Genomic DNA, 18,249 nt, shown 5'->3' on the forward strand with positions numbered 1-18,249 from the left:
TACCATTAGATAGACCAACCCCCTCTACCATTAGACAGACCAACCCCTCTACCATTAGATAGACCAACCCCTCTACCATTAGACAGACCAACCCCTCTACCATTAGACAGACCAACCCCTCTTCCATTAGACAGACCGACCCCCTCTACCATTAGACAGACCAACTCCCTCTACCATTAGACAGACCGACCCCCTCTACCATTAGACAGACCAACCCCCTCTTCCATTAGACAGACCGACCCCCTCTACCATTAGACAGACCAACCCCCTCTACCATTAGACAGACCAACCCCATCTACCATTAGACAGACCAACCCCTCTACCATTAGACAGATCAACTCCCTCTACCATTAGACAGACCAACCCCTCTACCATTAGACAGACCAACCCCTCTACCATTAGACAGACCAACCCCTCTACCATTAGACAGACCAACCCCCTCTATCATTAGATAGACCTACTCTCTCTTCCATTAGACAGACCAACCCCCTCTACCATTAGACAGACCGACCCCCTCTACCATTAGACAGACCAACCCCTCTACCATTAGACAGACCAACCCCTCTACCATTAGACATACCAACCCCTCTACCATTAGATAGACCAACTCCCTCTTCCATTAGACAGACCAACCCCTCTACCATTAGACAGACCGACCCCTCTACCATTAGACAGACCAACCCCCTCTACCATTAGACAGACCAACCCCTCTACCATTAGACAGACCGACCCCCTCTACCATTAGACAGACCAACCCCTCTACCATTAGACAGACCAACCCCTCTACCATTAGACAGACTGACCCCCTCTTCCATTAGACAGACCAACCCCCTCTACCATTTGACAGACCGACCCCTCTACCATTAGACAGACCAACCCCTCTACCATTTGACAGACCGACCCCTCTACCATTAGACAGACCGACCCCCTCTACCATTTGACAGACCGACCCCCTCTACCATTAGACAGACCAACCCCCTGTACCATTTGACAGACCGACCCCCTCTACCATTTGACAGACCGACCCCCTCTTCCACTAAGCAGATCTAGATGTTGACACTAGTAGGAGGAGGTGTGTGGTTCAGGAAGCATGACGTCACCTACATGACTTCCCGTCGTTCACATGGACAATCTGCTTCTTGCTTGTTCAATTCCAGATATGTGTGTTTGCACTGAACATATTTGTTTCAGTGTGATGAGAGAGAGAGAGAGAGAGATAGAGAGAGAGACAGAGAGACAGAGAGACAGAGAGACGGAGAGAGAGATGTGTCTCTGGGTGAAGACAGGTCTTCTACTACTCTGATGTCTGTCCTCATCACTCAGGAATCTTCAGCTCTGGGCTGCTTTGCTATTGCCTGCCTGAACTACAGATGACCTTTGACCCTGACCTCTAACCTCCTTCTCCCTAGGTACCCGCCGGGCATGATGGGCATGGCTCCAGGGGTGATCCCGGGTGGCTTAGAGGGGATGGTGCCAGGGGGGGTACCAATCGCCCATACCCTGCCCTCTGGTACCCATCCGTCCCAGGCCCCCGCCCAACCAGCCAGCCTCCAAACACTGTCACGGAGAGACCAGAGAGAACCTTACCGAGCAATAGAACCCTGACCGCCAGCATAGCAGCCAGCCAACCAGCCAGCAGAGAGGACAATAACAACAGTGCCACAGGAAGAAGAGCTGCTGCCTTGGCAGCAGAGGAAGAGCATCATGCCCCTCAACACCTCCTCAAACTCAACCAGTAGAGAGGACACCAACAACAACAACAACAGGAAGAGCATCATGCTCCTCAACACCTCCTCAAACTCAACCAGTAGAGAGGACAACAACAACAACAACAACAGGAAGAGCATCATGCTCCTCAACACCTCCTCAAACTCAACCAGTAGAGAAGACAACAACAGGAAGAGCATCATGCTCCTCAACACCTCCTCAAACTCAACCAGTAGAGAAGACAACAACAACAACAACAACAACAGGAAGAGCATCATGCTCCTCAACACCTCCTCAAACTCAACCAGTAGAGAGGACAACAACAACAACAACAACAGGAAGAGCATCATGCTCCTCAACACCTCCTCAAACTCAACCAGTAGAGAGGACAACAACAACAACAACAACAACAGGAAGAGCATCATGCTCCTCAACACCTCCTCAAACTCAACCAGTAGAGAGGACAACAACAACAACAACAGGAAGAGCAACATGCTCCTCAACACCTCCTCAAACTCAACCAGTAGAGGACAACAACAACAACATCAACAACAGGAAACTCAAGCTACACTCACAACCAACTCAAGTTTTAAAAAACACAAACAAAAAGCGTCCACCTGAAGTTTGGACCAATCAGACACGGAACACCACGGTATTTACTGTCAGTCCTGGGAATAAACCACCGAACTGCGAATGAGGAAGCAGTCACTTCACGGATTTGTACTTTACGTTTTAGTTTTGACTGTCCCGTTGGTCGGTACGGTCGGTACGGTCTCTTTAGGTTCACTACCAACTACTACAGTACTCATTTTATTTTGTAACGTGCCCATGTGGTCCGTTGTCCGAGTCCAGTGTTAGCTGTCTATCACCGTCGTATGGTGGCAAGCAGAGAGGAGACTGACAGTCCCGCCCACACCTCAGAGCATCATGGGAAGACTTCCTGACCAATGGGAGAACATGAGACATCACCCCCCCCTAATCCTTTGACCCCTTGAACCCCCTCTGCCTCCTCCTGCCCTCCTTATGTAACGTGTATTGTCAGGTCTCCAACTCTCAACCTAGAGAGGAACCAGGCTATGAGGGGTGGCCAGTCCTCTTCTGGCTGTGCCGGGTGGAGATTATAACAGAACATGGCCAAGATGTTCAAATGTTCATAAATGACCAGCATGGTCGAATAATAATAAGGCAGAACAGTTGAAACTGGAGCAGCAGCACGGCCAGGTGGACTGGGGACAGCAAGGAGTCATCATGTCAGGTAGTCCTGAGGCATGGTCCTAGGGCTCAGGTCCTCCGAGAGAGAGAAAGAAAGAGAGAAGGAGAGAATTAGAGAGAGCACAATTAAATTCACACAGGACACCGAATAGGACAGGAGAAGTACTCCAGATATAACAAACTGACCCTAGCCCCCCGACACAAACTACTGCAGCATAAATACTGGAGGCTGAGACAGGAGGGGTCAGGAGACACTGTGGCCCCATCCGAGGACACCCCCGGACAGGAAGTATATAACCCCACCCACTTTGCCAAAGCACAGCCCCCACACCACTAGAGGTATATCTTCAACCACCAACTTACCCTCCTGAGTTAAGGCCGAGTATAGCCCACAAAGATCCCAGGACACCACAGCATCCCAGGACACCACAGCAACCCAGGACGGACACCACAGCAGCCCAGGACACCACAGCAGCCCAGGACTGACACCACAGCAGCCCAGGACTGACACCACAGCAGCCCAGGACGGACACCACAGCAGCCCAGGACAGACACCACAGCAGCCCAGGACGGACACCACAGCAGCCCAGGACACCACAGCAGCCCAGGACACCACAGCAGCCCAGGACGGACACCACAGCAGCCCAGGACGGACACCACAGCAGCCCAGGACGGACACCACAGCAGCCCAGGACGGACACCACAGCAGCCCAGGACACCACAGCAGCCCAGGACACCACAGGTGGATGCTGTGGATTGAGACAGCCAATGCAACAACAAAAAAAATTATATCTTTTAAACAGGCAGATTTGACGGGGATATATTTTAATTGACTTTGCTAATTGAATTTCCGTGGGGGTCACGGACATCGACTCTAGGGGGTTAAAAATTGCACAGCTGACAGAAGCGCGATGGGATTGAATCCACATTAATAACACATTAATAACACATTAATAACACATTAATAACACATTAATAACACATTAATAACACATTAAAAACACATTAATAACACATTAATAACACATCTTTAATACATTATTATGGCAATGGTAAGTTCCAAGGTAAAACCTGACGTCCAGATCAGTCAGTGTTCAACAACATGTGTATCTCCAACGGTCTGATGGTAGCTAATCGTTATCAGACATATTGGGAGTTGAGTTGCACACGGCGCTCCAGAGACAACAGGAGTCAGTTCGGTTTTATTACGGAGGGACTCCACTCCTCTCAGAGATTTTAGGATTCAATCTGATGGCGAATTATAAGCATTGTGTTTTTTTTTTTAAATGCCATTTCTGATTGAGCGGCGTTTACCGTGAATGGGATCTCCACGGACGCAGTAACGTTACCTTAACAAGCTGTCGACAGCGTTTATACAGATTGAATCCCAGCCCTACTCTCTCTCTCTCCCTTCATCTGCCTCTCTCTCTCCCTTCATCTGCCTCTCTCTCTCTCTCGCTGTCTCTCTCTCCCTTCATCTGCCTCTGCCTCTCTCTCTCTGTCTCTCTCTCCCTTCATCTCTCTCTCTCTGTTTCGCTCTCTCTCTGTCTCTCTCTCCCTTCATCTGTCTCTCTCTCTCTCTCCCTTCATCTCTCTCTCTCTCTCTCCCTCTCTCCCTTCATCTGTCTCTCTCTCCCTCTCTCCCTTCATCTGTCTCTGTCTCTCTCTCCCTTCATCTCTCTCTCTCTCTCTCCCCCTTCATCTGTCTCTCTCTCTCTCTCTCTCTCTCTCTCTCTCTCTCCCTTCATCTGCCTCTCTCTCTCTCCTTCATCTTTCTCTCTCTCTCTCCCTTCATCTGTCTCTCTCTCTCTCCTCTCTCCCTTCATCTGCCTCTCTCTCTCTCTCTCTCTGTCTCTCTCTCTCCCTTCATCTGTCTCTCTCTCTGTCTCTCTCTCTCTCTCCTTCATCTGTCTCTCTCTGTCTCTCTCCCTTCATCTGCCCTCTCTCTCTCTCCCTTCATCTTTCTCTCTCTCTCTCCCTTCATCTGTCTCTCTCTCTCTCTCCCTCTCCCCTTCATCTGCCTCTCTCTCTCTCTCTCTCTCTCTCTCTCTGTCTCTCTCTCTCTCTCTCTCTCTCTTCATCTGTCTCTCTCTCTGTCTCTCTCTCTCTCTCCCTCTCTCTCTCTCTGTCTCTCTCCCTCACTCTCTCTCTCTGAACCTCAACATGAAGCTGGACTATTCCCTCAGATAGCCCTGTGTCTATCCTGAAAGACGGTGTGTGACACATCTCACTGTCAGCAAGAGGAGAGGACGTCATTTGCTGTTCATTATTGGATAAGAATACATTTTGTGCAGCTGATAAACAATGTTTATTATTCACTAAAGAGGATGTTTGGGATTTTAACTGTTTTTGCAAGAGGACACGTGTCTGTTTTCTCTCTGTTTGGCAAAATAACATTTTTTGATGGGTCTCCTTGTAAATGGACAAGCAAGTCTGACTAACTCTCTCTCTATTGACGGCGAAAGGAAACCGCTTGTGACTCTCCCAGCGGGGCGATTTAGTTGTGTCGAGCCCCACTACACATCTCTGATTGATTGATCTCTTGTGATCAGGAAAAAGGGTTCAAGCTCAACTTTCATTTCCTTTTATGACTCAGGAAAACAGCCTTTTTTGCAGATATCATTTCCCCTCCCAAAAATTGCTTCCAATAATGTGGGTAGTTCTGGATATTCTCCCTCTTTACTCCATTGTGGTATTTTTATATAATGAGGCACATCCCCCATTTTTTTCGGTGTTTTGCTAGATTTGTCCTGTTAGATTTGTATCGCCTAGTTCAATGTTCCTATAACCCATTAGTCCCCATGTGATCCCTCCATCCTTCTCCTCTCTTCTTCGTGCTATTGGAAGGACGTTGCTATTTACTCTACTATAAAACGGGTAGTTTTGATCCTGAATGCTGATTGGTTGATAGCCATTAGTTATTCACGATAATACATAAATGCCTGTTAAAAAGTTCCATTGGAATTAACTCTGCACTCGGTCAGAGTACTAGGAAACTGTGTCCCAGCAATAGCAAAAGAAGAGACAGTCAGCCAGCAGTAGGTTTTATTTTAGTGTGAATATTTGTTACTTGTGCAAGGTGATAATTTATCATTCAGTGCGGCTCAAATAAAATAAAAATGATTGAGATTTAGCTGTGTGTGTGTGTGAGATTGTTTAAAAGTGTATGACTCCGTCACCCTGGAGTGGCAGGGTAGCTGGTTAGAGCGTTGGACTAGTAACCGAAAGGTTGCTGGATTGAATCCCGAGCTGACAAGGTAAAAATCTGTCGTTCTGCCACTGAACAAGGAAGTTAACCCCACAGTTCCCCAGTAGGCTGTCATTGTAAATAAGAATAATTTGTTCTTAACTGATTTAAATAAAGGTTACACACACACCATACTGACTCAATTTAACTGACTTGCCTTGTTAAATAAAGGTTACACACCACACTGACCCAAAAGTTATTTTGTTGGCGTTTGCGTATGTCCCCATTACCAGTAAAACATAATGAAAACCTATTTCTTTCACTTACTTGCTGTGCTGTTTCATTGTTCAGTCGTTTCATTCTCAACCAGGATTTCCATGGAACGCCGTTTGGATCTTTGCGTGTCAAAAAAATGATACACGTGTCAAATAATCTTGTTGACCAATCAGGACCTGGATATGACCGTCTCAGGGAAGCTCATCTCATGACTGTACGTCACATAATAATTTATACACAGACATACATCTGCTGTATTCATAAACACTGAACAAACATCTTAAACGTAACATGTAGTGTTGGTCAATTGTTTCACGAGTTGAAATAAAAAGTCCTCCTCCCAAAAAATGAAATACAAAAAACATATGTCTTGTTTACATCCCTGATAGTGAGCATTTATCCTTTGCCAAGATTATCAATCCACCTGAGGCAAGAAGCTGATTTAAACAGCATGATCATTACACAGGAGCACCTTGTGCTGGGGACCACGTGTAACCATGCCAGCCCAGAACCGCCACATCTGGCTTCTTCACCTGTGGGATCGTCTGAGACCAGCCACCCCCGCACAGCTGATGAAACTGTGTGTTTTGCACAAACTGTCAGAAACCGTCTCAGGGAAGCTCATCTGCGTGTTTGTCCTCCTCACCAGGGTCTTGACCAGACTGCAAATGCTCACCACTGGCATGCTGTCGAAGTGTGGTCTTCATGAATGAATCCCGTTTTCAACTGTACCGGGCAGATGGCAGAGTGTATATTTAGGAAACGTATTCCTTGCCACCCATTCTAAAATGAACTGCAACTCTTCGTGGAAGTAATTTCAGTCGCTGTAGTAGCTGACGTGTATAGTGTTGAGTCAACCACATACATATACACACTGGCTTTACTCATTGCATGTCGTTAGTAAAGATTTTTAAAAGTAAAGGGGCCTAGACAGCTGCCCTGGGGAATTCCTGATTCTACCTGGATTATGTTGGAGAGACTTCCATTAAAGAACACTCTCTGTGTTCTGTTAGACAGGTAACTCTTTATTCACAATATAGCAGGGGGTGAAAAGCCATAAAGCATTCTTCTAGCAAGAGACTGGTCGATAATGTCAAAAGCCGCCCTGGAGTCTAAAAAAAACATTCCCCACATTATCTATTTATCATCAATTTCTCTCAGCCAATCATCCGTCAATTCTCTAAGTGCTGTGCTTGTTGAATGTCCTTCCCTATAAGTGTGCTGAAAGTCTGTTGTCAATTTGTTTACTGTAAAATAGTATCTGGTCAAACACCATTTTTTTCAGAGGTTTACTAAGGGTTGGTAACAGGCTGATTGGTTGTCTATTTGAGCCTTTAAAGGGGGCTTTACTATTATTAGGTAGCGGAATTACTTTTGCTTCCCTCCAGGTCTGAGGGCACAAACTTTCTAGTAGGGTTAGATTTCAGTCAGGTTTCAAGACTAGTCATTCAACTGAGACTGCTCTCCTCTGTATCACGGAGGCGCTCCGCACTGCTAAAGCTAACTCTCTCCTCTGCTCTCATCCTTCTAGATCTATCGGCTGCCTTCGATACTGTGAACCATCAGATCCTCCTCTCCACCCTCTCCGGAGTTGGGCATCTCCGGCGCGGCCCACGCTTGGATTGCGTCCTACCTGACAGGTCGCTCCTACCAGGTGGCGTGGCGAGAATTTGTCTCCTCACCACGCGCTCTCACCACTGGTGTCCCCCAGGGCTCTGTTCTTGGCCCTCTCCTATTCTCGCTATACACCAAGTCACTTGGCTCTGTCATAACCTCACATGGTCTCTCTTATCATTGCTATGCAGACGACACACAATTAATCTTCTCCTTTCCCCTTCTGATGACCAGGTGGCGAATCGCATCTCTGCATGTCTGGCAGACATATCAGTGTGGATGACGGATCACCACCTCAAGCTGAACCTCGGCAAGACGGAGCTGCTCTTCCTCCCGGGGAAGGACTGCCCGTTCCATGATCTCGCCATCACGGTCGACAACTCCATTGTGTCCTCCTCCCAGAGCGCCAAGAACCTTGGCGTGATCCTGGACAACACCCTGTCGTTCTCAACTAACATCAAGGCGGTGGCCCGTTCCTGTAGGTTCATGCTCTACAACATCCGCAGAGTACGACCCTGCCTCACACAGGAAGCGGCGCAGGTCCTAATCCAGGCACTTGTCATCTCCCGTCTGGATTACTGCAACTCGCTGTTGGCTGGGCTCCCTGCCTGTGCCATTAAACCCTTCAACTCATCCAGAACGCCGCAGCCCGTCTGGTGTTCAACCTTCCCAAGTTCTCTCACGTCACCCCGCTCCTCCGTTCTCTCCACTGGCTTCCAGTTGAAGCTCGCATCCGCTACAAGACCATGGTGCTTGCCTACGGAGCTGTGAGGGGAACGGCACCTCAGTACCTCCAGGCTCTGATCAGGCCCTACACCCAAACAAGGGCACTGCGTTCATCCACCTCTGGCCTGCTCGCCTCCCTACCACTGAGGAAGTACAGCTCCCGCTCAGCCCAGTCAAAACTGTTCGCTGCCCTGGCCCCCCAATGGTGGAACAAACTCCCTCACGACGCCAGGACAGCGGAGTCAATCACCACCTTCCGGAGACACCTGAAACCCCACCTCTTTAAGGAATACCTAGGATAGGTTAAGTAATCCCTCTCACCCCACCCCTAAGTTTTAGATGCACTATTGTTAAGTGACTGTCCCACTGGATGTCATAAGGTGAATGCACCAATTTGTAAGTCGCTCTGGATAAGAGCGTCTGCTAAATGACTTAAATGTAAATGTAAATGTAAGATATCGCAAAAAGGAGTTGCAATATCGTCCACTATTATCCTCAGTATTTTTCCATACAAATGGTTTAGACCCCGGTGGCTTGTCATTGTTGATAGACAATGGTTTTCACCTCTTCCACATTCACATAACAGAATTCTAAATTACAACGCTTGTCTTTCATAATTTGGTCAGATATACTTGGACGTGTAGGGTCAGTGGTTGTTGCTGACATGTCATGCCTAAGTTTGCTAATCTTGCCAATGAAAAAATCATTAAAGTAGTTGGCAATATCAGTGGGTTTTGTGATGAATGAGCCATCTGATTCAATGAATGACGGAGCTGAGTTTGCCCTTTTACCCAAAATGTCATTTAAGTTGATCCAAAGCTTTTTACATTTACATTTTACATTCTTTATATAATGTATCTTTGTTTCATAGTGTAGTTTCTTCGTTTTATTCAGTTTAATCACATGATTTCAACATTTGCAATACTTTTGCCAATCGGTTGTGCCGCCAGACTTATTTGTCATTCCCTTTGCCTCGTCCCTCTCAACCATACAATTTTTAAATTCCTCATCAATCCACAGTTTTGACAGTTATTTTCTTAATGGGTTCACGCTTATTAGTAACTGAAATAAGCCATTTCAATCAATGTGTCAAGTACAGTGTCAATTTGCTCCTCATTACACACCAACACATGTTCTTTACATCAACAACATAGGAATCACCACAAAACGTATTGTATGACCTCGTATACACTATATTAGGCCCCGCCTTTGGAACTTTGGTTTTCCTACATATGGCTTATACACTATATTAGGCCCCGCCTTTGGAACTGTGGTTTTCCTACATATGGCTTATACACTATATTAGGCCCCGCATTTGGAACTGTGGTTTTCCTACATATGGCTTATACACTATATTAGGCCCCGCCTTTGGAACTGTGGTTTTCCTACATATGGCTTATACACTATATTAGGCCCCGCCTTTGGAACTTTGGTTTTCCTACATATGGCTTATACACTATATTAGGCCCCGCCTTTGGAACTGTGGTTTTCCTACATATGGCTTATACACTATATTAGGCCCCGCCTTTGGAAATGTGGTTTTCCTACATATGGCGTATACACTATATTAGGCCCCGCCTTTGGAACTGTGGTTTTCCTACATATGGCTTATACACTATATTAGGCCCCGCCTTTGGAACTGTGGTTTTCCTACATATGGCTTATACACTATATTAGGCCCCGCCTTTGGAACTGTGGTTTTCCTACATATGGCTTATACACTATATTAGGCCCCGCCTTTGGAACTGTGGTTTTCCTACATATATGCCACCATATTGTGATCACTACATCCGATGGATCTGGATACTGCTTTCAAGCACATTTGAGTTTGAGTAAAAACATTTACAGGGACAGTGCACATTTAAATCAACTTTTCAATAAAAGTGACGGTTTTAGCCAGCTGGCTCATTTTCAACCGCAGTCACTGGACAGCTTATTCAAAAACAATTACAGTCACAATGCAAACAAACAATGAGAAGAGAGCACATGCAGAGCAACACAGGACAAGCAACATGTAGCATGCTGTCGTGATGTTGTATTAGTTAATGTGACGACTGTGGCTCATCGAATGAATAAAGGTTTCTAATTGCGTGATTAACTGAATCAACCAATTATTAACTCATTAACCTGGGGCACCATGGGAAAATTAGTTTTATTGAGTTTGTATTTCCCAAACTAACTCAAAGAATATCAGAATATCGATTTTACAACAGCCGCTAATTAATCCGTTTCCTCTACAGTCTCGTTCTGAACGTCGCATAATCCGGGAATCTGCACGGACCCGGGTCTCACCAATGAGTTCGTACCCGGGTCTCACCAATGAGTTCGTACCCGGGTCTCACCAATGAGTTCGTACCCGGGTCTCACCAATGAGTTCGGACCCGGGTCTCACCAATGAGTTCGGACCCGGGTCTCACCAATGAGTTCGGACCCGGGTCCCACCAATGAGTTCGGACCCGGGTCTCACCAATGAGTTCGGACCCGGGTCTCACCAATGAGTTCGAACCCGGGTCTCACCAATGAGTTCGGACCCGGGTCTCACCAATGAGTTCGGACCCGGGTCTCACCAATGAGTTCGGACCCGGGTCTCACCAATGAGTTCGTACCCGGGTCTCACCAATGAGTTTGTACCCGGGTCTCACCAATGAGTTCGGACCCGGGTCTCACCAATGAGTTCGGACCCGGGTCTCACCAATGAGTTCGGACCCGGGTCTCACCAATGAGTTCGGACCCGGGTCTCACCAATGAGTTCGGACCCGGGTCTCACCATTGAGTTTGTACCCGGGTCTCACCAATGAGTTCGGACCCGGGTCTCACCAATGAGTTTGTACCACCCCGATCTTAGTTGAGTATTTATTTACTAGAAAGCTAAAATGATGATAAAAGATATACATACACAAAAACACATTTTAGGCTATTGATTAGAACTTAGTATAACGGACCAACACACTATGGCGCATGTCATCCAAAATGGGGATTTAAAAGAGAGAAAAGAGAGAGTACACGAGAAATATACATTTGGGTGAATTTGTCAGCTATGCTTATTCTAACCCTCGCTGTGCCCCAAACTGCCGCTCTTATGGGTCAGAATATAATGACGTAGGGAAGGTCTCCGTGGATTCTCCGCGTGGACCGGTCAGGCTGCTCAATGACACACTTCTCCGGCGCAACTCTCTGGCTGTCCTCACGATGTCAGTGTCCTTTTGGCTTAGGAGTCTGTTCCCTCGCCCTTGCTCTGGAAGGGCTCTTCTGAGGACAGACAGCTCTGTAGCTCAGAGCTCACAGCGTAGGAATGAAACAGTGTAGATACCCCGATTCGATGAGGAGTGGAGGCTAGGTGGTTCGACTTGAATTCACCCGTAGCTTGGGTAGAAAAATATTTCATTCTCTTTAAACTTGTGTTGCGTTTTGGGTTTGTTGACTTTTTTAGACCTCGGCTGCAGCTCGGGTCACGTAGTCTTATCTGTACATTCTTCACTCACAGTTTTTATACCCTCGGGTCAGAAGTGGGCGTAAACGCCTTTAGGGCAATTCTCTGGGCATACCAAGTTAAGAGGCAAGGTCTAGATTTTACTCAAATCCAATTTTAGTCCACAAACTTCACATTTCATCTTTACCAAAACATTCTCTTTGATTTGGACATTTTCCACACAACGTACAATGTATAAACATCAAACATATACCAGGAAAACTCTTATTAAACGTTACAATATTTTCATAATAACGTCATCTATTAACCTTTAATAACAAAACAAAAATGACATACCTTTTCATATTCCATCTATCGTCATGACCACCATATGACATACATTTTCATATTCCATCTATCGTCATGACGACCATTGTGGCTGACGGAAACCATTGTTCCAAAGCCCCTTTATTTCATGTTTAATGTTCTGAGGCTGGGTCTCCATGGTAACAGGACAAAAGGAATTTGTCTGTGGCCTGAGACTTACCATGGGCGTGAGGGGTCATAAAACCCCCACATCTTCAGACCCCTGGATCTCTCCTCCTCTGTTGGGGTTGAGAGATAATCTGTAGGGTTTTGGTCTCCTGTAACCTGACCTGATCAGGACAGTTATGACAATGCAGACAGAGCAACATTGGACAAGCAACACGTAGCATGCAAACAGAGCAACATAGGACAAGCAACACGTAGCATGCAGACAGAGAAACACGTAGCATGCAGAGAGAGCAACACGTAGCATGCAGACAGAGCAACACGTAGCATGCAGACAGAGCAATAGCACAAATAGCAACAACAAAAAATACATCAAAGAAACAGTGTTTCCTCACAAGCTACAGGCAACATGGAAAGTGGCAACACACAGCTAGGGATTATGTTCACAAGGTCAAACGTTTTGAGTAGCCTTCCACAAGCTTCCCACAATAAGTTGGGTGAATTTTGGCCCATTCCTCCTGACAGAGCTGGTGTAAAAAAGTTTGTTTTGTAGGCCTCCTTGCCCGCACACACTTTTTCAGTTCTGCCCACACATTTTCTATCGGATTGAGGTCAGGGCTTTGTGATGCCCACTCCAATACCTTGACTTTGTTGTCCTTAAGCCATTTTGCCACAACTTTGGAAGTATGCTTGGAGTCATTGTCCATTTGGAAGGCCCTACTTTTGTGAAGTGCACCAGTCCCTACTGCAGCCAAGCATCCCCACAACATGATGCTGTTCTTCGGCTCCCCCTTTTTCCTCCAAACATAACGATGGTCATTATGGCCAAACAGTTCTATTTTTGTTTCATCAGACCAGAGGACATTTCTCCAAAAATTACGATCTTTGTCCCCATGTGCAGTACGATCTTTGTCCCCATGTGCAGTACGATATTTGTCCCCATGTGCAGTACGATCTTTGTCCCCATGTGCAGTACGATCTTTGTCCCCATGTGCAGTACGATCTTTGTCCCCATGTGTTCCCATGTGCTTTTTTATGTCTGGCTTTTTTATGGCGGTTTTGGACCAGTGGCTTCTTCCTTGCTGAGCGGCCTTTCAGGTTATGTCAATATAGGACTCGTTTTACTGTGGATATAGATACATTTGTACCTGTTTCCTCCAGCATCTTGACAAGATCCTTTGCTGTTGTTCTGGGATTGATTTGCACTTTTCGCACCAAAGTACGTTCATCTCTAGGAGACAGAACGCATCTCCTTCCTGAGCGGTATGTCGGCTGCTTAGTCCCATGGTGTTTATACTTGCATACTATTGTTTGTACAGATGAATGTGGCACCTTCTGGCATTTGGAAATTGCTCCCAAGGTTGAAACAGACTTTCTGAGGTCTACAACGTTCTTTCTGAGGTCTTGGCTGATTTCTTTGATTTTCCCATGATGTCAAGCAAAGAAGTCCACGATCACCTCCTTTTTTTTTTTGTTGATGCGGTATACTTATCTTATAAAAAACAATCAATCTTCACATAATCCCTAGTTAACTACACATGGTTGATGATATTACGAGGATAACTAAGCTTGACCTGCGTTGCATATAATCAATGCGGTGCCCGTTAATTTATCCTCGAATCACAGCCTACTTCAACTTCGCCAAACGGGTGATAATTTAACAAAAACCCAAAAGTACAATCGTTGCAAATATACCTAACCATAAACATCAACACCTTTCTTAAAATCAACACACAGAAGTATATTTTTTTAAACCTGCATATTTAGTGAAAAGAAATTCATGTTAGCAGGCAATTTTAACTCGGGAAATTGTGTCACTTCTCTTGCGTTCAGTGCAAGTAGAGTCAGGGAATATGTAACAGTTTGCATCGCCTGGCTCATTGAACTGTGTGAATACCATTTATTCCTAACAAAGGCCGTAATTAATTTGCCAGAATTTTAAATTGAAGGTTGTGCAATGTAACAGCAATATTTACACTTAGGGTTTCCACCCGTTCGATAACAAACAGAACGGTTCCGTATTTCACTGAAAGAATAAACGTTTTGTTTTCAAAATTATAGTTTCTGGATTTGACCATATTAATGACCAAAGGCTGGTATTTCTGTGTTTATTATATTATAATTAAGTCTATGATTGGATATTTAATAGAGCAGTCTGACTGAGCGGTGGTAGGCAGCAGCAGGCTCGTAAGCATTCATTCAAACAGCACTTTACTGCGTTTGCCAGCAGCTGTTTAAGCATATCAACTCCCTATCAACTCCTAAGATTAAGCTGGCGATACTAAAGTGCCTATTAGAACATCCAATAGTGAAAGGTCTATGAAATACAAATGGTATAGAGAGAAATAGTCCTATAATTCCTATAATAACTACAACCTAAAACTTCTTAATTGGGAATATTGAAGACTCATGTTAAAAGGAACCACCAGCTTTCATATGTTCTCATGTTCTGAGCAAGGAACTGAAACATTAGCTTTTTAACATAGCACATAGTGCACTTTTACTTTCTTCTCCAACACTGATTTTTTAATTATTTAAACCAAATTGAGCATGTTTCATTATTTATTTGAGACTAAATTGATTTTATTAATGTATTATATTAAGCTAAAATAAAACTGTTCTAGTTCCTTAAGCTTAATGATGGGCTTGGAGGGTACTATGGTGTTGAATGCTGAGCTGTAGTCAATGAACAGCATTCTTACATAGGTATTCCTCTTGTCCAGATGGGATAGGGCAGTGTGATGGCGTTTACATCATCTATGGACCTGTTGGGGCGGTATGCAAACTGAAGTGGTTCTAGGGTGGCAGTGATATGATCCTTGACTAGTCTCTCAAAGCACTTCATGATGACAGAAGTGAGAGCTACGGGGCGATAACTGAACTAAATGACTGACTATCTTTGCCTTACAGGAACAATGGTGGCAATCTTGAAGCATGTGGAGACATGCTCGTAAAACACACCAGCCAGCTGTTCTGCTCATGCTCTGAGGACGCGGCTAGGGATGCCGTCTGGGCCAGCAGCCTTGCGAGGGTTAACACGTCTAAATGTCTTACTTTCGTCGGCCACGGAGAAGGATAGGGGGGGCCCGCAGTCCTTGGTAGGGGGCCGCGTCGGTGGCACTGAATAATCCTCAAAGCGGGCAAAAAAGGTGTTTAGTTTGTCTGGAAGCAAGATGTCGATTTCCGTAACGTGGCTGGTTTTCTTTTGTAGTCCGTATTTGCCTGTAGGCCCGGCCACATACGTCTCGTTTCTGGGCTGTTGAATTGCGACTCCATTTTGTCCCTATACCGACATTTCACTTGTTTGATTGCCTTGCGGAGGGAATAAATACACTGTTTATATTCGGCCATATTCCCCGACCTCTTTCCATGATTGAATGAGATGGTTTGACCTTTCAGATGCCACCGTTTCTGGTTGGGGTAGGTTTTAATAGTCACAGTGGGGTACAGCATCTCCAATGCACTCGCTAATAAACTCACTCACCGAGTCAGAGTATAAATCGATGTTATTGTCTGAGGCTTCCCGGAAACATTTTCCGGTCTACGTGATCAAAACAATCTTGAAGCGTTGATTCCGATTGGTCAGACCAGCGTTGATCTGACCAATCGGAATCGACGCTTGGTTCTAGTCACGAGTACATTCTGTTTGAGTTTCTGCCTATAGGACGGTAAGAGCATGATGGAGTCGATTCCGATTGGTCAGACCAGCGTTGAATGGTTCTAGTCACGGGTACAACCTGTTTGAGTTTCTGCCTATAGGACGGTAAGAGCAAGATGGAGTCGATTCCGATTGGTCAGACCAGCGTTGAATGGTTCTAGTCACGGGTACATTCTGTTTGAGTTTCTGCCTATAGCACGGTAAGAGCAAGATGGAGTCGATTCCGATTGGTCAGACCAGCATTGAATGGTTCTAGTCACGGGTACAACCTGTTTGAGTTTCTGCCTATAGGACGGTAAGAGCAAGATGGAGTCGATTCCGATTGGTCAGACCAGCGTTGAATGGTTCTAGTCACGGGTACATTCTGTTTGAGTTTCTGCCTATAGGACGGTAAGAGCAAGATGGAGTCGATTCCGATTGGTCAGACCAGCATTGAATGGTTCTAGTCACGGGTACATTCTGTTTGAGTTTCTGCCTATAGGACGGTAAGAGCAAGATGGAGTCGTGGTCGGATTTGCAGAAGGGAGGGCCTTGTATGCATTGCAGAAGTTAGAGTAGCAGTGGTCCAGTGTTTTGCTCGAGAGGGTACTACAGTCAATGTGGTGGTAGAATTTAGGTAGCCTTGTTCTCAAATTAGCTTTGTTAAAATCCCCAGCTACAATAGGGGGACAGTGTGAGTTCTGGTTCCTGTCACCAGGGGGCAGTGTGAATCCCCCCACATCATACCAGAGGAGGTTCAATCCCCCACACCGTACCAGAGGAGGTTCAATCCCCCTACACCGTACCAGAGGCGGTTCAATCCCCCCACATTTACATTTACATTTAAGTCATTTAGCAGACGCTCTTATCCAGAGCGACTTACACCGTACCAGAGGAGGTTCAATCCCCCCACACCGTACCAGAGGAGGTTCAATCCCCCACACCGTACCAGAGGAGGTTCAATCCCCCCACACCATACCAGAGGAGGTTCAATCCCCCACACCATACCAGAGGCGGTTCAATCCCCCACACCGTACCAGAGGAGGTTCAATCCCCCCACACCGTACCAGAGGAGGTTCAATCCCCCACACCGTACCAGAGGAGGTTCAATACCCCCACACCGTACCAGAGGAGGTTCAATTCCCCCCACACCGTACAAGAGGAGGTTCAATCCCCCACACCGTACCAGAGGAGGTTCAATCCCCCCACACCGTACCAGAGGAGGTTCAATCCCCCCACACCGTACCAGAGGAGGTTCAATCCCCCCACACCATACCAGAGGAGGTTCAATCCCCCCATTTGGTTTTAATCCAGAGAGGATAGAAAAAGTATCTAGATCCTTTATGAGGCCGTGGAGGGATTCTAAATGCAGATTTAAAAGAAAACATGAATCATCAGTGTACAATGACACCTTTGTTTTTAGTCCCTGGGTTTCTAATCCCTTAATATTATTGTAGGGTCTGATTTTAACAGCTAACATTTCAGTGTCAATAATAAATAGATATGCTGATAGTGGACAACCTTGTTTTACTCCTCTTGACAGTTTAAAACTTTGAGATGTAGCCATTATTTGTTATTTTACACCTACTATACATAACTTTAAACCATTTTATAAGAGATTCTTTTCCAGGCATTTATATATAAACTCATCGTCGTACTTTATCAAAAGCTTTTTCAAAATCAACTCTGAAAACCAGACCTGGTTTCCCCGGTATTTCATAGTATTCTATTGTTTCCAGTACTTGTCTTATATTATCTCCAATGTATCGTCCATGTAAAAAAAAACTGTCTGATGAGGATGAATAATATCTGACAAAACCTTTTAATTTTATGCTCCAAGCATTTTAGAATTTTAGATTTTAGAATTTTAGATTTTTAGAATTTTAGAATTTTTGCATCACAACACTGAAGTGTAAGAGTCCTCCAATTTTTTAAAAACAGACTAGAGTTTACAATTGGCTCATTCATCCCCCTTCTTTCCCCTGTAAC

At 45.5% G+C, this 18,249-nt stretch overlaps 1 protein-coding gene across 3 annotated transcripts in view; it reads left to right on the top strand.

Moving 5' to 3' along the window:
- The window catches only part of LOC124026237 (C-terminal-binding protein 2-like), a 6,335-nt gene extending 3,633 nt beyond the window's left edge, over positions 1-2,702 (top strand). For 2 of the 3 annotated variants that reach the window (XM_046339349.1, XM_046339350.1), the window contains 2 exons: positions 1,410-2,179; positions 2,238-2,702. In XM_046339349.1, the coding sequence (XP_046195305.1) occupies positions 1,705-2,179; positions 2,238-2,404 (642 nt within the window). In that variant the 5' untranslated portion in view covers positions 1,410-1,704 and the 3' untranslated portion in view covers positions 2,405-2,702. The other variant, XM_046339351.1, reaches the window with a different exon arrangement.
- The last annotated feature ends 15,547 nt before the right edge of the window (positions 2,703-18,249 follow it).

The sequence above is a fragment of the Oncorhynchus gorbuscha genome, unplaced genomic scaffold (genome assembly GCF_021184085.1).
Source record: "Oncorhynchus gorbuscha isolate QuinsamMale2020 ecotype Even-year unplaced genomic scaffold, OgorEven_v1.0 Un_scaffold_2666, whole genome shotgun sequence".
Classification (NCBI taxonomy): Eukaryota; Metazoa; Chordata; class Actinopteri; order Salmoniformes; family Salmonidae; genus Oncorhynchus; species Oncorhynchus gorbuscha.